Source organism: Manis pentadactyla, chromosome 13 (assembly GCF_030020395.1).
Source record: "Manis pentadactyla isolate mManPen7 chromosome 13, mManPen7.hap1, whole genome shotgun sequence".
Lineage (NCBI taxonomy): Eukaryota > Metazoa > Chordata > Mammalia > Pholidota > Manidae > Manis > Manis pentadactyla.
This window is the reverse complement of record NC_080031.1, coordinates 34,999,488-35,019,340: the sequence shown is the minus strand read 5'-3', so window position 1 is coordinate 35,019,340 and position 19,853 is coordinate 34,999,488. Positions and strand designations below refer to the sequence as shown.

Below are 19,853 nucleotides of genomic sequence, written 5' to 3'. Positions count from 1 at the left end.
AGCCTCTATAATCAATTGGTCTTCTTGCTGCACTTATGCAAATAATCAAGCCAACTGTTAATTATTTTCTTAATCTAGCTACTTCTAATAAAACTAAGGGTGATTTTAGAGAAAAGTATTGTTTCAATAATGCAGTCTTATCTATACTAAATCCCAATACTAGTCATTGAGATGCAAATTCAATCCAGAATTCCAGTCCCCCATAATAGCCTAGCTAATGCCCCTACTGGGCCCCTTAATAACAGTTTGTGGTTTACTCTTAGTTGCCCCTTGTGTCCTCAAGTTCCTCCAACAGCAGCTAACCCAGATGACCCGAGTCGCCACCAACCAGATGTTACTTCACCGTTACACACCTCTTCCCACTGAACCCCCTCCTTCAGCCTAATACCAGCCTCAAATCGCCATGACACCCCTTGTCAGCCAGAAGTAGCCAGATTGAGTCATCGCCCATTATGACCAAAAGGCTTGAATGTTAGGCTGGAGAAAGAAAAACAAGGACATGCAAACAGAACAGAGAGATGCTATAGGGGGAGAACAGACCAGACCCCAAAGTCCGTGCCGTATATGGAAAGGGGACAGCTCTCCCTGAATTCCATCCTGATGTGCCAACTAAGACGCGGATGTCAGCCTCCTCCCTCTTGGAAGGAAAAAAAGTTTCTAGTTGTCTATTATGTCACCTTTAGCCAATCATACCTCTCCACACCCCTTAAGATAGCTTGCCCACTCCTCCCCCTCCTAATCCCTTATAAACCCCCCACCTTCCCAACTGGGTGTGACTTCTCTGGCCTGTGACAAAAAGGCCACGGAACCTCACCCGGGGATATTTAAATAAATTACCTGGCCCTTTGTTGCCTCTCTTTGCCTGCTTATTTCGGCTAGAATTTATCTTACACTAAGGAGGGAGAATACAGAAATAAAACAGACTTTAGAAGGATTTAAAAGCAGAATGGTTGAGATGCAAGGGGCCATTGACTGATTAGAAACCAGAGAACAGGAACGCATAGAAGGTGACGCAGAGAGAGATAAAAGGATCTCCAGGAATGAAACAATATTAAGAGAACTGTGTGACCAATCCAAAAGGAACAATATCCACATTATAGGGATACTAGAAGAAGAAGAGAGAAAAAAAGGGATAGAAAGTGTATTTGAAGAAATAATTGCTGAAAACGTATCCAAACTGGGACAGGAAATAGTCGCACATACCACCTAAGTACACAGAACTCCCAACAGAAGGGACCCAAAGAGGACAACACCAAGACACATAATAATTAAAATGGCAAAGATCAAGGATAAGGACAGAATTTTAAAGGAAGCTAGAGAGAGGAAAAAGGTCACCTACAAAGGAAAACCCATCAGGCTATCATCAGACTTCTCAACAGAAACCTTACAGGCCAGAAGAAAATGGCATGATATATTTAATGCAATAAAACAGAAGGGCCTTGAACCAAGAATACTACATCAAGCACAATTATCATTTAAATATGAAGGAGGGATTAAACAATTCCCAGACAGGCAAAAGTTGAAGGAATTTGCCTCCCACAAACCACCTCTACAGGGTATTTTAGAGGGACTGCTCTAGATGGGAGCACTCCTAAGACGAAACAGATGTCACTAGAGAAATTAAAATCACAACAAAGAAAGCAGACCAAACAAATACTAACTAAAGGCAAAAAATGAAATCAACTACCCACAAAAGCAGTTAAAGGAAACACAAAAGAGCACAGAATAAAACACCCAACACATAAAGAGCGGAGGAGGAGGAATAAGAAGGGAGAGAAATAAAGAATCATCAGACAGTGTTTATAATAGCTCAATAAGCGAGTTAAGTTAGACAGAAAGATACTAAAGAAGCTAACCTTGAACCTTTGGTAACCACGAATCTAAAGCCTGCAATGGCAATAAGTACATATTTCAATAATCACGCTAAATGTAAATGGACTAAGTGCACCAATCAAAAGACACAGAGTAATAGAATGGATAAAAAAGCAAGACCCATCTATATGCTGCTTACAAGAGACTCACGTCAAACCCAAAGACGTGCACAGACTAAAAGTCAAGGGATGGAAAAAAATATTTCATGCAAACAACAAGGAGAAAAAAAGCAGGTGTTGCAGTACTAGTGTCAGACAAAATAGACTTCAAAAATTAGACAGTAACAAGAGATAAAGAAGGACATTACATAACAATAAAGGGGTCAGTCCAACAAGATGATATAACGATTATAAATATATATGCACCCAACACAGGAGCACCAGCATATGTGAAACAAATACTAACAGAATTAAAGGAGGAAACAGAATGCAGTGCAGTCATTTTAAGAGACTTCAACACACCATTCACTCCAAAGGATAGATCCAACAGACAGAAAATAAGTAAGGCACAGAGGCACTGAACAACACACTAGAACAGATGGACCTAACATATATCTATAGAACTCTACATCCAAAAGCAACAGGATACACATTCTTCTCAAGTGCACATGGAACATTCTCCAGAATAGACCACATACTGGGCCACAAAAAGAGCCTCAGGAAATTGAAAAAGATTGAAATTCTACCAACCAACTTCTCAGACCACAAAGGTATAAAACTAGAAATAAATTCTACAAAGAAAGTAAAAAGGCGCACAAACACATGGAGGCTTAACAACATGCTCCTAAATAATCAATGGATCAATGATCAAATCAAAATAGAGATCAAACAATATATGAAGACAAATGACAACAACACAAAGCCCCAACTTCTGTGGGACGCAGCAAAAGCAGTCTTAAGAGGAAAGTACACAGCAATTCAGGCATATTTAAAGAAGGAAGAACAATCCCAAATGAATAGTCTAATGTCACAATTATCGAAATTGGAAGAACAAATGAGGCTCAAAGTCAGTAGAAGGAGGGACATAATAAAGATCAGAGAAGAAATAAATAAAATTGAGAAGAATAAAACAATAGAACAAAATCAATTAAACCAAGAGCTGGTTCTTCGAGAAAATAAACAAAATAGATAAGCCTCTAGCCAGACTTATAAGAGAAAAAGAGAATCAACACACATCAACAGAATCAGAAACAAGAAAGGAAAAATCACAACGGACCCCACAGAAATACAAAGAATTATTAGAGAATACTATGAAAACCTATATGCTAACAAGCTGGAAAACCTAGAAGAAATGGACAACTTCCTAGAAAAATACAACCTTCCAAGACTGACCAAAGAAGAAACACAAAATCTAAACAAACCAATTACCAGCAAAGAAATTTAAGCAGTAATCAAAAAACTACCCAAGAACAAAACCCCTGGGCCAGATAGATTTACCTCAGAATTTTATCAGACATACAGAAAAGATATAATACCCATTCTCCTTAAAGTTTTCCAAAAAATATTAAGAGGAGGGGATACTCCCAAACTCATTCTATGAAGCCAACATCACCCTTATACCAAAACCAGGCAAAGACCCCACCAAAAAAGAAAATTACAGACCAATATCCCTGATGAACGTAGATGCAAAAATACTCAATAAAATATTAGCAAACCGAATTCAGATACATCAAAAGGATCATACACCATGACCAAGTGGGATTCATCCCAGAGATGCAAGGATGGTACAACATTCGAAAATACATCAACATCATCCACCACATAAGTAAAAAGAAGGACAGAACCACATGACCATCTCCATAGATGCTGAAAAAGCATTCGACAAAATTCAACATCCATTCATGATAAAAACTCTCAACAAAATGGGCATAGAGGGCAAGTACCTCAACATAATAATGGCCATATATGATAAACCCACAGCTAACATCATACTTAACAGTGAGAAGCTGAAAGCTTTTCTTCTGAGATCGGGTACAAGAAAGGGATGCCCACTCTCCCCACTGTTATTCAACCTAGTACTGGAGGTCCTAGCCACAGCAATTAGACAAAACAAAGAAATACAAGGAATCCAGACTGGTAAAGAAGAAGTTAAACTGTCACTATTTGCAGATGACATGATTTTATATATAAAAATCCCTAAAGACTCCACTCCAAAACTACTAGAATTAATATCAGAATTCTGCAAAGTTGCAGGGTACAAAATTAACACAGATAAATCTGTGGCTTTCCTATAGACTAACAATGAACTAATAGAGAAATCAGGAAATCAATTAAATGCACAATTGCATAAAAAAGAGTAAAATACATAGGAATAAACCTAACCAAGGATGTGAAAGTCCTATACCCTGAAAACTGTAAGACACTCTTAAGAGAAATTAAAGAGGACACTAACAAATGGAAACTCATTCCATGCTCCTGGCTACGAAGAATTAATATAGTCAAAATGGCCATCCTGCCCAAAGCAATATACAGATTTGATGCAATCCCTATCAAGTTACCAACAACCTTCTTCAACGAACTGGAACAAATAGTTCAAAAATTCATATGGAAACACCAAAGACCCCGAATAGCCAAAGCAATCCTGAGAATGAAGAATAAAGTGGAGGGGGGGATCTCACTCCCCAACTTCAAGCTCTACTACAAAGCCACAGTAATCAAGACAATTTGGTACTGGCACAAGAACAGAGCCACAGACCAGTGGAACAGAATAGAGTCTCCAGACATTAACCCAAACATATATGGTCAATTAATATACGATGAAGGAGCCATGGACATACAATGGGGAAATGACAGTCTCTTCAATAGATGGTGCTGGCAAAACTGGACAGCTACATGTAAGAGAATGAAATTGGATCACTGTCGAACCCCATACACAAAAGTAAATTCAAAATGGATCAAAGACCTGAATGTAAGTCATGAAACCATAAAACTCTTAGAAAAAAACATAGGCAAAAATCTCTTGGACATAAACATGAGCGACTTCTTCATGAACATATCTCCCCGGGCAAGAGAAACAAAAGCATAAATGAACAAGTGGGACTATATCAAGCTGAAAAGCTTCTGTACAGCAAAGGACACCATCAATAGTACAAAAAGGTACCCTACAGTATGGGAGAATATATTCATAAATGACAGATCCCATAAAGGGTTGACATCTGAAATATATAAAGAGCTCATGCACCTCAACAAACAAAAGGCAAATAATCCAATTAAAAAATGGGCAGAGGAGCTGAACAGACAGTTCTCCAAAGAAGAAATTCAGATGGCCAACAGACACATGAAACGATGCTCCACATCGCCAGTCACCAGAGAAATGCAAATTAAAACCACAATGAGATACCACCTCACACCAGTAAGGATCGCCACCATCCAAAAGACAAACAACAACAAATGTTGGCGAGGTTGTGGAGAAAGGGGAACCCTCCTATACTGCTGTAAATTAGTTCAACCATTGTGTAAAGCAGTATGGATGTTACTCAAAAAGCTCAAAATAGACATACCATTTGACCCAGGAATTCCACTTCTAGGAATTTACCCCAAGAATGCAACAGCCCAGTTTGAAAAAGACAGATGCACCCCTATGTTTATCACAGCACTACTTAAAATAGCCAAGAAATGGAAGCAACCTAAGTGTCCATCAGTAGATGAATGGATAAAGATGTGGTACATATACACAATGGAATATTATTCAGCCATAAGAAGAAAACAAATCCTACCATTTGCAACAACATGGATAGAGCTAGAGGGTATTATGCTCAGTGAAATAAGCCAGGCGGAGAAAGATAAGTACCAAATGATTCCACTCATATGTGGAGTATAAGAACAAAGAAAAACTGAAGGAACAAAACAGTAGCAGAACACAGAACCCAAGAAAGGACTAACAGTTACCAAAGGGAAAGGGACTGGGGAGGATGGGTGGGAAGGGAGGGATAAGGGCGGGAAAAAAGGAAGGGGGCATTACAATTAACATGTATAGTGTGGGGGGGTGCATGGGGAGGGCTGTACAACACAGAGAAGACAGGTAGTGATTCTACAGCATCTTACTACGCTGATGGACAGTGACTGTAATGCGGATTGTTGGGGGGACTGGTGTAGGGGGGAGCCTAGTAAACATAATGTTCTGCATGTAATTGTAGATTAATGATAACAAAAAAAAAAGGAAAGAAATACTGAGAAGTGTTACAGCATACATTAACCTCATGAGCCTTATTGTAAGTGAAAGAAGCTGGACATAAAGAACTATATATTGTACGATTCCATTTATAGGAAATGTGCAGAATAAATAGATGCACAAGGACAGAAAGACGACTATTGGTTGTCAGTGTTAGTGGGAATGGGTAAATGGGGACTATATGCTAATGTAACAAGGCTTCTTTTTGTGGTGATGAAAATTTTTAATTAGTGGGTGATCATTGCACAACTTTATATTAAAACCCACTGAACTGTATACTTTAAGAGGGTGAGTTTTCTGGTATATGAATTACCTCTCTCTTTTAAAAAAAAAGATGGTGGGGTCATTCTCCACCATTGGAGTTTGGGTTGTTATGTGACTTGCTTTGACCAAAGAATGCAGCAGGTATGAGATTGTGCGACTTCCAAGCCAAGGCCTGAAAGAGGTCTGTAGATTCCACTATCACCTCAAAGGCTAGTTTCCCTGAAAATGAGAAACACATGGTGGGAGAGGTCCAGCTGGAAGGCAGCACCAAACACCAGCTATGTGAAAAGAGCTTTCTTTGACCATCCAGTCCCTGAAGAGCCACCAGCTAACTTCTGCCTCATTAATAAGCTTAGGCAAAATCAGGTGAGCCTAGCCCAAACTGCTCAACTACAGAATTATGAGCAAATAAAATGCTTATAATTTTTAAAAAGGGAAAAAATTCAATACCTTAATAACTCCCTAAACACTGTAGATTTATTTTTACTTCCCTTGTCATTTTAATGCTATAATAAACATTTTAATGAACAGTGCCTTTCCTGTTTGAGAAATTTAGTCCTTCCTAACAAGATAAGCTCAGTTAGTCTAGTAATTGACTAATAAAATAACCCAAGAAGCTAGATTTTCTTAAAAGTTCACAGAACTTTTAAAATCATACACTCAAATGTGGAATTTTTATTCTTACAGTTTAACTGCTCTGAATCAGTGACACTAAATCCCATCCTCAAGTCTTGCTAAGATCTACGTTCCAGACTTTACTGGGTCATGTTATAGTGAACCCAGATCACAGTTTGTTTTCTTATGTGAAACATTTTTAAAACATTTGTTAACAATATCTAAGATGACTCTCTATAGGACCATTTCTAGAAACTGAAGAATAAAGCTCTATCAATGTGAAATAAACACGATTTACCTTTATCAAAAGTCATAAATAAATAAGGTGATATGCTTTCCATTTAAGTGAAAATTGCAGTTCTAAATCAGTTCTAGAAAAGTATAGTTTTGATTAGATTGTGATATTGAAACATTTAACTTTTTTCTAAGCAAAGCCAGAAAAGGTAATTTTCTATAAAACTATAATTTTTTAAAAATCATTTAGCAAGATGGCAGAATGGTGTTATCAAGAAAATACTTCAGGGAGGGGCGGAAGATGGCGGCGTGAGTAGAGCAGCGGAAATCTCCTCCCAAAACAACATATATCTATGAAAATATAACAAAGACAACCCTTCCTAGAATAAAGACCAGAGGACACAGGACAATATCCAGACCACATCCGCACCTGAGAGAACCCAGCGACTCGCGAAGGGGGTAAGATACAAGCCCCGGCCCCGCGGGAGCCGAGCGCCCCTCCCCCCCAGCTCCCGGAGGGAGAAGAGCAGGCAGAGCGGGAGGGAGACGGAGCCCAGGACTGCCGAACACCCAGCCCCAGCCATCCGGGCCAGAGTGCAGGGCGCTCGATACTAGGAAAACAGGGCAGCAAGAACAGTGAGCAGGCACTGGAGGCTGGGCGACAGAGGGCATAAGAAAAGCGCGCGACCATTTTTTTTTTTTTTGCTTTTTTGCTGTTTTGTTTTGGCGAGCGCTTTTTGGAAGTCTTAAAGGGATAGGGACCCCAATACTCGGGAAACAGGGCAGCAAGAACAGTGAGCAGAGGCCTGAGGCTGGGCGACAGAGGACATAAGAAAAGCGCGCGACCATTTTTTTTTTGCTTTTTTGCTGTTTAGTTTTGGCGAGCGCTTTTTGGAAGTCTTAAAGGGATAGGGACCCCAATACTAGGGAAACAGGGCAGCAAGAACAGTGAGCAGGCACTGGAGGCTGGGCGACAGAGGACATAAGAAAAGCGTGCGACCATTTTTTTTTTTTTCTTTTTTGCTGTTTTGTTTTGGCGAGTGCTTTTTGGAAGTCTTAAAGGGATAGGGACCCCAATACTAGGGAAACAGGGCAGCAAGAACAGTGAGCGGGCACTGGAGGCTGGGCGACAGAGGACATAAGACAAGCGCGCGACCATTTTTTTTTTTTTTTTGCTTTTTTGCTGTTTTGTTTTGGCGAGCGCTTTTTGGAAGTCTTAAAGGGATAGGGACCCCAATACTAGGGAAACAGGGCAGAAAGACCGGTGAGCAGAGGCCTGAGGCTGGCACCGGAGAATAAAGAAAAACGAACGACCACCCCCTTTTTTTTTTTTTTTTTTATTAAAAACTTTTTTTTTTTTTTAATTAAAAAAATTTTTTTTTCTTTTTTCTTTTTTTTTTTTTTGTGGTCGTTGTTTTGTTTTGGCGGGTGCTTTTTGGAAGTCTTAAAGGGGCAGGGCGGGTCACTTAATCCAGAGGTAGGGAATCCGGGATCTCTGGGCACCCTAACCCCTGGGCTGCAGGGAGCAGGCAGGCCCCTTACGGAGATAAATAGCCTCCCAGCAGCTCCTGCTCCAACGCGACTCCACCATTTTGGAGTAGCTGCCGGAGCCAGGCCACGCCCACAGCAACAGCGGAGATTAACTCCATAGCAGCCGGGCAGGAAGCAGAAACCCTGTCTGCGCGCAGCTGCGCAGCACAAGCCACTAGAGGTCGCTGTTCTCCCAGGAGAGGAGGGCCACAAACCAACAAGAAAGGAAGTCCTTCCAGCCGTCACTCGTCCCAGTTCTGCAGACTATTCCTATCACCATGAAAAGGCAAAGCTACAGGCAGACAAAGATCACAGAGACAACACCAGAGAAGGAGACAGACCTAACCAGTCTTCCTGACAAAGAATGCAAAATAAGAATCATAAACATGCTGACAGAGATGCAGAGAAATACGCAAGAGAAATGGGATGAAGTCCGGAAGGAGATCACAGATGCCAGAAAGGAGATCGCAGAAATGAAACAAACTCTGGAAGGGTTTATAAGCAGAATGGATAGAATGCAAGAGGCCATTGATGGAATTGAAATCAGAGAACAGGAACGCATAGAAGCTGACATAGAGACAGACAAAAGGATCTCCAGGAATGAAACAATGTTAAGAGAACTGTGTGACCAATCCAAAAGGAACAATATCCGTATTATAGGGGTCCCAGAAGAAGAAGAGAGAGGAAAAGAGATGGAAAGTATCTTAGAAGAAATAATTGCTGAAAACTTCCCCACACTGGGGGAGGAAGTAATCGAACAGACCACGGAAATACACAGAACCCCCAACAGAAAGGATCCAAGAAGGACAACACCAAGACACATAATAATTAAAATGGCAAAGATCAAGGACAAGGAAAGAGTGTTAAAGGCAGCTAGAGAGAAAAAGGTCACCTATAAAGGGAAACCCATAAGGCTAACGTCAGATTTCTCAACAGAAACTTTACATGCCAGAAGACAATGGCATGATATATTTAATACAATGAAACAGAAGGGCCTTGAACCAAGGATACTGTATCCAGCACGACTATCATTCAAATATGACGGTGGGATTAAACAATTCCCAGACAAACAAAAGCTGAGGGAATTTGCTTTCCACAAACCACCACTACAGAACATCTTACAGGGACTGCTCTAGATGGGAGCACTCCTAGAAAGAGCACAGCACAAAACACCCAACATATGAAGAATCGAGGAGGAGGAACAAGAAGGGAGAGAAGAAAAGAATCTCCAGACAGTGTATATAACAGCTCAATAAGCGAGCTAAGTTAGGCAGTAAGATACTAAAGAGGCTAACCTTGAACCTTTGGTAACCACGAATTTAAAGCCTGCAATGTCAATAAGTACATATCTTTCAACAGTCACCCTAAATGTTAATGGGTTGAATGCACCAATCAAAAGACACAGAGTAACAGAATGGATAAAAAAGCAAGACCCATATATATGCTGCTTACAAGAAACTCACCTCAAACCAAAAGACATGTACAGACTAAAAGTCAAGGGATGGAAAAACATATTTCAAGCAAACAACAGTGAGAAGAAAGCAGGGGTTGCAGTACTAATATCAGACAAAATAGACTTCAAAACAAAGAAAGTAACAAGAGATAAAGAAGGACACTACATAATGATAAAGGGCTCAGTCAAACAAGAGGATATAACCATTCTAAATATAAATGCACCCAACACAGGAGCACCAGCATATGTGAAACAAATACTAACAGAACTAAAGGGGGATATAGACTGCAATGCATTCATTCTAGGAGACTTCAACACACCACTCACCCCAAAGGATAGATCCACTGGGCAGAAAATAAGTAAGGACACGGAAGCACTGAACAACACAGTAGAGCAGATGGACCTAATAGACATCTATAGAACTCTACATCCAAAAGCAGCGGGATATACATTCTTCTCAAGTGCACATGGAACATTCTCCAGAATAGACCACATACTAGGCCACAAAAAGAGCCTCAGAAAATTCCAAAAGATTGAAATCCTACCAACCAACTTTTCAGACCACAAAGGCATAAAACTAGAAATAAACTGTACAAAGAAAGCAAAGAGGCTCACAAACACATGGAGGCTTAACAACACGCTCCTAAATAATCAATGGATCAATGACCAAATCAAAATGGAGATCCAGCAATATATGGAAACAAATGACAACAACAACACTAAGCCCCAACTTCTGTGGGACGCAGCAAAAGCAGTCTTAAGAGGAAAGTATATAGCAATCCAAGCATATTTAAAAAAGGAAGAGCAATCCCAAATGAATGGTCTAATGTCACAATTATCGAAATTGGAAAAAGAAGAACAGATGAGGCCTAAGGTCAGCAGAAGGAGGGACATAATAAAGATCAGAGAAGAAATAAATAAAATTGAGAAGAATAAAACAATAGCAAAAATCAATGAAACCAAGAGCTGGTTCTTTGAGAAAATAAACAAAATAGGTAAGCCTCTAGCCAGACTTATTAAGAAGAAAAGAGAGTCAACACAAATCAACAGTATCAGAAACGAGAAAGGAAAATTCACGACGGACCCCACAGAAATGCAAAGAATTATTGGAGAATACTATGAAAACCTATATGCTAACAAGCTGGGAAACCTAGGAGAAATGGACAACTTCCTAGAAAAATATAACCTTCCAAGATTGACCCAGGAAGAAACAGAAAATCTAAACAGACCAATTACCAGCAACGAAATTGAAGCGGTAATCAAAAAACTACCAAAGAACAAAACCCCCGGGCCAGATGGATTTACCTCGGAATTTTATCAGACATACAGGGAAGACATAATACCCATTCTCCTTAGAGTTTTCCAAAAAATAGAGGAGGAGGGGATACTCCCAAACTCATTCTATGAAGCTAACATCACCCTAATACCAAAACCAGGCAAAGACCCCACCAAAAAAGAAAACTACAGACTAATATCCCTGATGAACGTAGATGCAAAAATAATCAACAAAATATTAGCAAACCGAATTCAAAAATACATCAAAAGGATCATACACCATGACCAAGTGGGATTCATCCCAGCGATGCAAGGATGGCACAACATTCGAAAGTCCATTAACATCATCCACCACATCAACAAAAAGAAAGACAAAAACCACATGATCATCTCCATAGATGCTGAAAAAGCATTTGACAAAGTTCAACATCCATTCATGTTAAAAACTCTCAGCAAAATGGGAATAGAGGGCAAGTACCTCAACATAATAAAGGCCATCTATGATAAACCCACAGCCAACATTATATTGAACAGCGAGAAGCTGAAAGCATTTCCGCTGAGATCAGGTACTAGACAGGGATGCCCACTCTCTCCACTGTTATTTAACATAGTACTGGAGGTCCTAGCCACGGCAATCAGACAAAATAAAGAAATACAAGGAATCCAGATTGGTAAAGAAGAAGTTAAACTGTCACTATTTGCAGATGACATGATACTGTACATAAAAAACCCTAAAGACTCCACCCCAAAACTACTAGAACTGATATCGGAATACAGCAAAATTGCAGGATACAAAATCGACACACAGAAATCTGTGGCTTTCCTGTATACTAACAATGAACCAACAGAAAGAGAAATCAGGAAAACAACTCCATTCACAATTGCATCAAAAAAAATAAAATACCTAGGAATAAACCTAACCAAAGAAGTGAAAGACTTATACTCGGAAAACTACAAGTCACTCTTAAGAGAAATTAAAGGGGACACTAACAGATGGAAACTCATCCCATGCTCGTGGCTAGGAAGAATTAATATCGTCAAAATGGCCATCCTGCCCAAAGCAATATACAGATTTGATGCAATCCCTATGAAACTACCAGCAACATTCTTCAATGAACTGGAAGAAATAATTCAAAAATTCATATGGAAACACCAAAGACGCCGAATAGCCAAAGCAATCCTGAGAAAGAAGAATAAAGTAGGGGGGATCTCACTCCCCAACTTCAAGCTCTACTATAAAGCCATAGTAATCAAGACAATTTGGTACTGGCACAAGAGCAGAGCCACAGACCAATGGAACAGACTAGAGAATCCAGACATTAACCCAGACATATATGGTCAATTAATATTTGATAAAGGAGCCATGGACATACAATGGCGAAATGACAGTCTCTTCAACAGGTGGTGCTGGCAAAACTGGACAGCTACATGTAGGAGAATGAAACTGGACCATCGTCTAACCCCATATACAAAAGTAAACTCAAAATGGATCAAAGACCTGAATGTAAGCCATGAAACCATTAAACTCTTGGAAGAAAACATAGGCAAAAACCTCTTAGACATAAACATGAGTGACCTCTTCTTGAACATATCTCCCCGGGCAAGGAAAACAACAGCAAAAATGAGTAAGTGGGACTATATTAAGCTGAAAAGCTTCTGTACAGCAAAAGACACCATCAATAGAACAAGAAGGATCCCTACAGTATGGGAGAATATATTTGAAAATGACACATCCGATAAAGGCTTGACGTCCAGAATATATAAGGAGCTCACACGCCTCAACAAACAAAAAACAACCCAATTAAAAAATGGGCAGAGGAACTGAACAGACAGTTCTCCAAAAAAGAAATACAGATGGCCAACAGACACATGAAAAGATGCTCCACATCGCTAATTATCAGAGAAATGCAAATTAAAACTACAATGAGGTATCACCTCACACCAGTAAGGATGGCTGCCATCCAAAAGACAAACAACAACAAATGTTGGCGAGGCTGTGGAGAAAGGGGAACCCTCCTACACTGCTGGTGGGAATGTAAGTTAGTTCAACCATTGTGGAAAGCAGTATGGAGGTACATCAAAATGCTCAAAACAGACTTACCATTTGACCCAGGAATTGCACTCCTAGGAATTTACCCTAAGAACGCAGCAATCAAGTTTGAGAAAGACAGATGCACCCCTATGTTTATTGCAGCACTATTTACAATAGCCAAGAATTGGAAGCAACCTAAATGTCCATCAATAGATGAATGGATAAAGAAGATGTGGTACATATACACAATGGAATACTACTCAGCCATAAGAAAAGGGCAAATCCAATCATTTGCAGCAACATGGATGGAGCTGGAGGGTATTATGCTCAGTGAAACAAGCCAAGCGGAGAAAGAGAAATACCAAATGATTTCACTTATCTGTGGAATATAAGAACAAAGGAAAAACTGAAGGAACAACACAGCAGCAGAATCACAGAACTCAAGAATGGACTAACACTTACCAAAGGGAAAGGGACTGGGGAGGATGGGTGGGTAGGGAGGGATAAGGGGGGGAGAAGTAGGGGGGTATTAAGAATAACATGCAAGGGGGGGTAGGAGAAAAGGGAGGGCTGTACAACACAGAGAAGGCAAGTAGTGATTCTACAACATTTTGCTATGCTGATGGACAATGACTGTAAAGGGGTTTATAGGGGAGACCTGGTATAGGGGAGAGCCTAGTAAGCATAATATTCGTCATGTAAGTGTAGATTAGTGATACCAAAAACAAAGCAAAAAAAAAAAGGGCAGTTCCTGTGTGGTAACCTCCAATGAGTTCTACACAAGGGTATAAAGGGCATATAAAAGTGTAGGCAAAGGGTCTGTTTGTGTTTATACAGAGGATCAGAGCCTAATTGGGCTACCCCAAAAATGAACTAAGATACGATATGAAAAAGAACTTCCAACATCAGCACTCTCTGGAAGACTCATGCCAGAAGATGATCATCAAAAAACCCCAACAAAGATCCACGCACTGCTACAGCTGTAGGTGCACTCATCCCACCCGTTCCTGGACTTGCCATGGGAATGAGGAAGGAGATATCTAAACTGGCCTGTGCATACAGTAAAACAACAAATTTGACTGGATCTATACTGTTGGAACTCAACCAAGAATTTGGAGAAGTGCAAATTGTAGCGCTCCAAAGTCTTACAACTACAGACTATTTACTATTAAAAGAACATATGGCATGTGAACAGTCCCCAGGAATGGGTTGTTTTAATTTGTCTGATTTCTCTCAGACTGTTCAAGTTCAGTTGGACAATATCCACCATGTCATAGATAAGTTTTCACAAATGCCTAAGGTGCCTAACTGGTTTTCTTGGTTTCACTGGAGATGGCTGGTAATTACAGATATGCTTTGGTTATGTAACTATACTCCTATTATGTTAATGTGTGTGCGCAATTTAAGTAGTAGCTTAAAACCTATGCATGCTGAAGTTACTCTACAAGAAGATATGCCAAAGAAATAATCAATCTTCCCATGTTTTCTTCCGCCTGCTACTTCTACAGCTTTTCTTCTTCCTTCCTAATTACAACCCTTAAATAGAATTCGTGCCTCGTATCAAATTTATCGAGTATCATAATTCTTCCAAGTGGTAAAGATACCTCAAGACAAATGCTGGGCATAGAAGCCACAGGCATAAATATGCAAAGATGTAAAAAGCTAACCTTTTCAAACAACAAGGCTTCTCTCTCACTTACCAACTTCACATTTCCCTGTATGGCCCCAGAAGATGACTGGTTAGCCAGAGACGGGTAAGATTCCTCAAGGGAGGAACAACCTAAGACAGGCACAGTCGCAGGGGGGCCATCAGGTGAGAAATTGGGGATCAACAGAGGTGAGGCTTAGAACCTCACCCCCCCTGTTCTGAGAGAAATCTTCTGCATACGTGGATGTTTTATTGCCCTGGTCTAGCTTGGATTAACACATAGTCTACAGGCACACACCTGATCATCTACATTTGCTCTCTTACAACACTAAACTATGTTTTCTACCTTTATCTTGTATCTACCTACCACTTCAGCATTTTATTAAAAATAATAATAATAAAGTGAGAAATGTAGTATCCACACATAAATCAAGTATAAAAACCAAATGAGTATTCATATTTGAACTGACTGTTTAGAGTTCATAATGCATGAGCAAAACTGAAAGTTTCTGTGATGACTGCCCTTGTACTGTTCACTATGTAACTTATTCATTATGTAAGAATTTGTTCTCCATGTAAGAACTTGTTTGTTATGCCTCAGAAGATTGGAGACTGACGAAAATTAGGCTTGGGGTGGATTAATGATTGTGCATTGAGCATTGACTCCCCTATACAGAATTTTATTGTCGTTAACAATCATTTGATTAATAAATATGAGAGATGCCCTCACAAAAAAAAAAAAAAAAAAAAAAAAGGACAGACTTCCAATGGTAAAATAAATAAGTAACCGGGATGTAATGTATAGCATAAGGAATATAGTCAAGATAATGTAACAGCTTGGTAGGGTGATAGCTGGAACCTCGAATTATGTATATAAATGTTCTACCACTGTGTTGTACACTTGAAACTAATGTAATGTAATACTGTGCGTCAACTACCCTTCAATAAAAAAATAATTATTTAAAAAAAAAAAAAAAAAAAAGAAAATACTTCATAACACCAAATTTCTATTTTATCATTTCAGTGGCTATTAGCAAAATTAAATATATACCAATACCAATCATACTGGATTTCATTATCTTCCTTTAAATCACATATAGAAAAAAATCATTTAAAATTTTCACCTGCTAAGCCACTATTAGTGTTTAACAAGATTTCTAACAGACAACAATTACTAATATTGTATAAGATACTGATGCAAAATTCCATTAAAAAATAAGAAATTCTAGCTCTCTAGTTTTCAAAAGAAAATAATCTCATGTTCTTAGGCCCTTCTTCAAAGTGGTAAGGGATATATTAGTGATGCCAGCACTTACTCAAAACAATACTTCACCTCTAAATTAATTTTTCCCAAAGACACAAGTGTTAATAAACAAAACTAGCTCTTGCATAACCTAATGCATAAATGAACTTTATATTCAGTTTTATAATATTATGGAATTATACATATTATCAATTCAAGAGTGTTGAACTGTAGCTAAGCAGTAGGAACACAAAGCAGCCCAAAGATTATACAGTTAGAGAAGTATCTGGAATTGAAAAAAATTACTATCAGCTTAAAAAGGTTATTAGTAGAGAGAAAAAAAATCGATTTATAGGAACTGATATATGGCAAAAAAATAATAGTGGTGGGGACTTCTAAAGAACATATAAAAAACTTATTTCTTTAAAGCATCTTTTAACTGAGGATAATAATGTACTGTGTGGAGAGAAATGTCACTGAGGGGGGAAAAAACAAAATGATTATTTCATTAAAAATCTTACTTAACAAATGTGTCAAAAGTCAATGTGATACTTTAAATTACTTCAATAAGTCTTACATTCAAAATCAGAAAATATACTCTCTAAGTCATAAAATAAACTACATATAGATGCAGAACTTACTGCCTGTGCTTGCTTAATAAACTCGAGAATATCTTCTTTTAAAGCCTGATGAATTTTTGCTGGGCCTTTATCATCCCAGAGACAGACAGCATGCACATCCCTGAAAAAAATAAAGCAGTTAACAAACATTATGACTAGAAAAGAACAAAGACAAACTCATGTTTAGTTCTGTATTAATGTAGTTTACATGGACCATGTTAGACCAAAGAAATGGTGCTTGAACTCATTTACGTGATTCTTTGTAAGTTATCCCACACATAATTTGTTTCTATTTTTACTTTCTTTGTCATTAATTTTCTCTTAAGTGTCTACTACTTACTGTACAAAATACTTTTAATTATAAAGATATGCTCCCATCTCCCAATCCCACTTCCAAATATTAGTATTTTCTTGTACAAAGACAAGTATAAGTCCTTTTAAGTCTTTAATACAATATAAACAATTCTTTCTTGAAAAAAATTAGTCACTTAAATTTCATTACACCATGTTTCCTAGCTTCCCCCATATATTCATTAGAACACATTAATTACCACTGTGTCTAATTTTTAAAAAATGAAAACAAACTCTCATAAATTAGTATATAAAACTCTGAAGTTAAAAGGCTGATATATTTTACCCAAAGGTCATTCATTATAGAAATATATTTAATACTAATGCAACATGTTCACAAAGTTAATTTCTTAATTATCAACCTGTAGAGCAGAAAAACTTGTAACAAAAGTAAAGAATCTTATAATAAGGATTCTTTTATGCAAACAATGTTCCCCTGTGTGATTCATTCAGAACCTAATGGAACCACTGCTTTAAAAAATGTCAAAGAAATCAAAACCTCTCCAGAATTGGAACATTATAACAATGGCTGAATAGTCTTAGCGGCATCATTATAACCCAATGTTTTGGCTACATATTAATTTGAACTTGCTTTTGTCATTTGTTAAATTCAGCTTAATAATGGTATCTGGCCCACTGTCTAGGACGCAGTAAGCACACAAATATTTGTTAAGTAACAATGGAATAGGTAACATCTGTTTACTATGTGCCAGATACTATTCCAATTTTTTAAAAATTCATTTAACTTTTACAACTTGGAAGTAGTACTATTTTTATTGTGATTTTACACATGGGGAAACCGAGGCAAAGAAAAGTTAAGTAACATTCCCAAGGTTACATGGGTAATATATGATTGAACCAGGCAACTGGGCTTAAGTCTACACTAAACCATTTCCTCAAATTTACTCTTGCACTCCTCCAATCCATTCAACAAACAGTAGCCAAAGTGGTCCTTACAAATCCTTCAGTGGCTTCCCAGTGCTCGCTGAATAAAACATAAAACGGTTAACTGACCCCAGTAATACTATTGCAATCTTACCTCATGATTAAAGGAATCCAAAGTATAAAAGATGAAACTGATACAAAAATTGATATAACTCATTTGTTCACAACCGCTGTGCATACAAACAGAAGATGGTTTAGGAACCTAAGGATTGGTGGAAGTGAGAGGTAGAGAGGAAAAGGGAAGGCTCCCTGGAATAATTGAATCCTGAGTTTAATATCAAAGAATAGGTAGGCATTTGCTAGGCAAAGGGGTAAGAGAGTGGGGTTAGAATATTTTATGAAGAAGTAATACTATGCACGAGTAAAGAATTAGGGATCACTATAGTGTTTTCAGTGAACTATGAGCAAATCAATATGGTTAGGGTATGAAGTGTGAAGTGGGAGGTGGTATGCAAGAAAATGGACAAATTAACCCTTTTACTGGTTCCTCCATTCAATCACAGTCCCACTGTATCCATCCATCTACATAAATGTCTCTCCAATTTGGACATTTGCATTCATCACCATGACCACGGTCAGAATCACCATCATCTTTTACTAGGTTTACTATAATAAAAGCTAACATGTACTGAATGCTAATTTTATGCCAGACACTTTTACATACTGACTCACATGTTTGTGTGGGTTTTCCAAGAAGCAGATGCTACTAGACATGCAAGAGACTTGTTGAAAGAAATGCCTGTGAGGGAAAATGGGAAGTGAGCTACAGAAGTGGGAAAGTGGTAAGCTCCAATGCCGGTCTGATCTCATAGGGAATAGTGGAAAGGAAGGTTGAGTAGCCAAAGTCTCAGACTGCAGTGCAGTTCTGAGAAAGTCTGGTAAAGTTGTTGAGAGTTCTAAACCAAAGTCATCTACTGGAGGTGTCCCATTCCTCCCCCAAATAGGGCCACCTTAGTATCCCTGCCATACTCAAACAACTTCTGGATGCATGTCAGAATGGCTCAAACGTGACTTGAATCTCATAAGGCAAGAGGGAATGCTATTGGGGAAGGGTGTGGAGTTGGGTAGGTCCCCAGAAATTTTACCCAAGAAAGAGGCAAACATGTGATAGATTTAGTGTATTTTCTTTAGATCCCTCTCCTCAACTTCCAGGTACTCCTATGTGTTGCTACATCAGTGAAGATTGTCCTCATTATCTTATTCAAAACACAATACTACTTAGCCCCACATAATAGAAGATGTCAAGTTTTGTGGCAAATTTTCATATACATTTTGGGGATGTATTATAATATACTTAAGGAATGTATTATGATAATAACCTTAAATAAAATGTAAAAGGTAAAACAATAATACCCTTTCTCTCCCTAATCCTACTCTCTTCTATCCCAGAAGTAACCAAGTCTGAATTTGCTTTTTTTCTCCAAGTTTTGCGACATACTATGAGTTCTGAACTTTATAGAAATTGTAACAAATCATATTTTTCAAATGATATTTCACTCAACATTGCTTCTGATATTTACCCATATAGGTGCATTAGTTGTAGTTCATTCACTTTATGTTATATCAAATGGCACTTTAAACATATTGATTCATGTGTACTT

The 19,853-nt window shown here is 38.4% G+C and overlaps 1 protein-coding gene across 2 annotated transcripts in view; it reads right to left on the bottom strand.

The window, feature by feature from the left end:
- The window catches only part of CUL5 (cullin 5), a 150,204-nt gene that overhangs the window by 66,474 nt on the left and 63,877 nt on the right, over positions 1 to 19,853 (bottom strand). For both annotated transcript variants that reach the window (XM_036902660.2, XM_036902661.2), the window contains exon 3: positions 16,978 to 17,077. In XM_036902660.2, the coding sequence (XP_036758555.1) occupies positions 16,978 to 17,077 (100 nt within the window). The remainder of the gene's footprint in view (positions 1 to 16,977; positions 17,078 to 19,853) is intronic.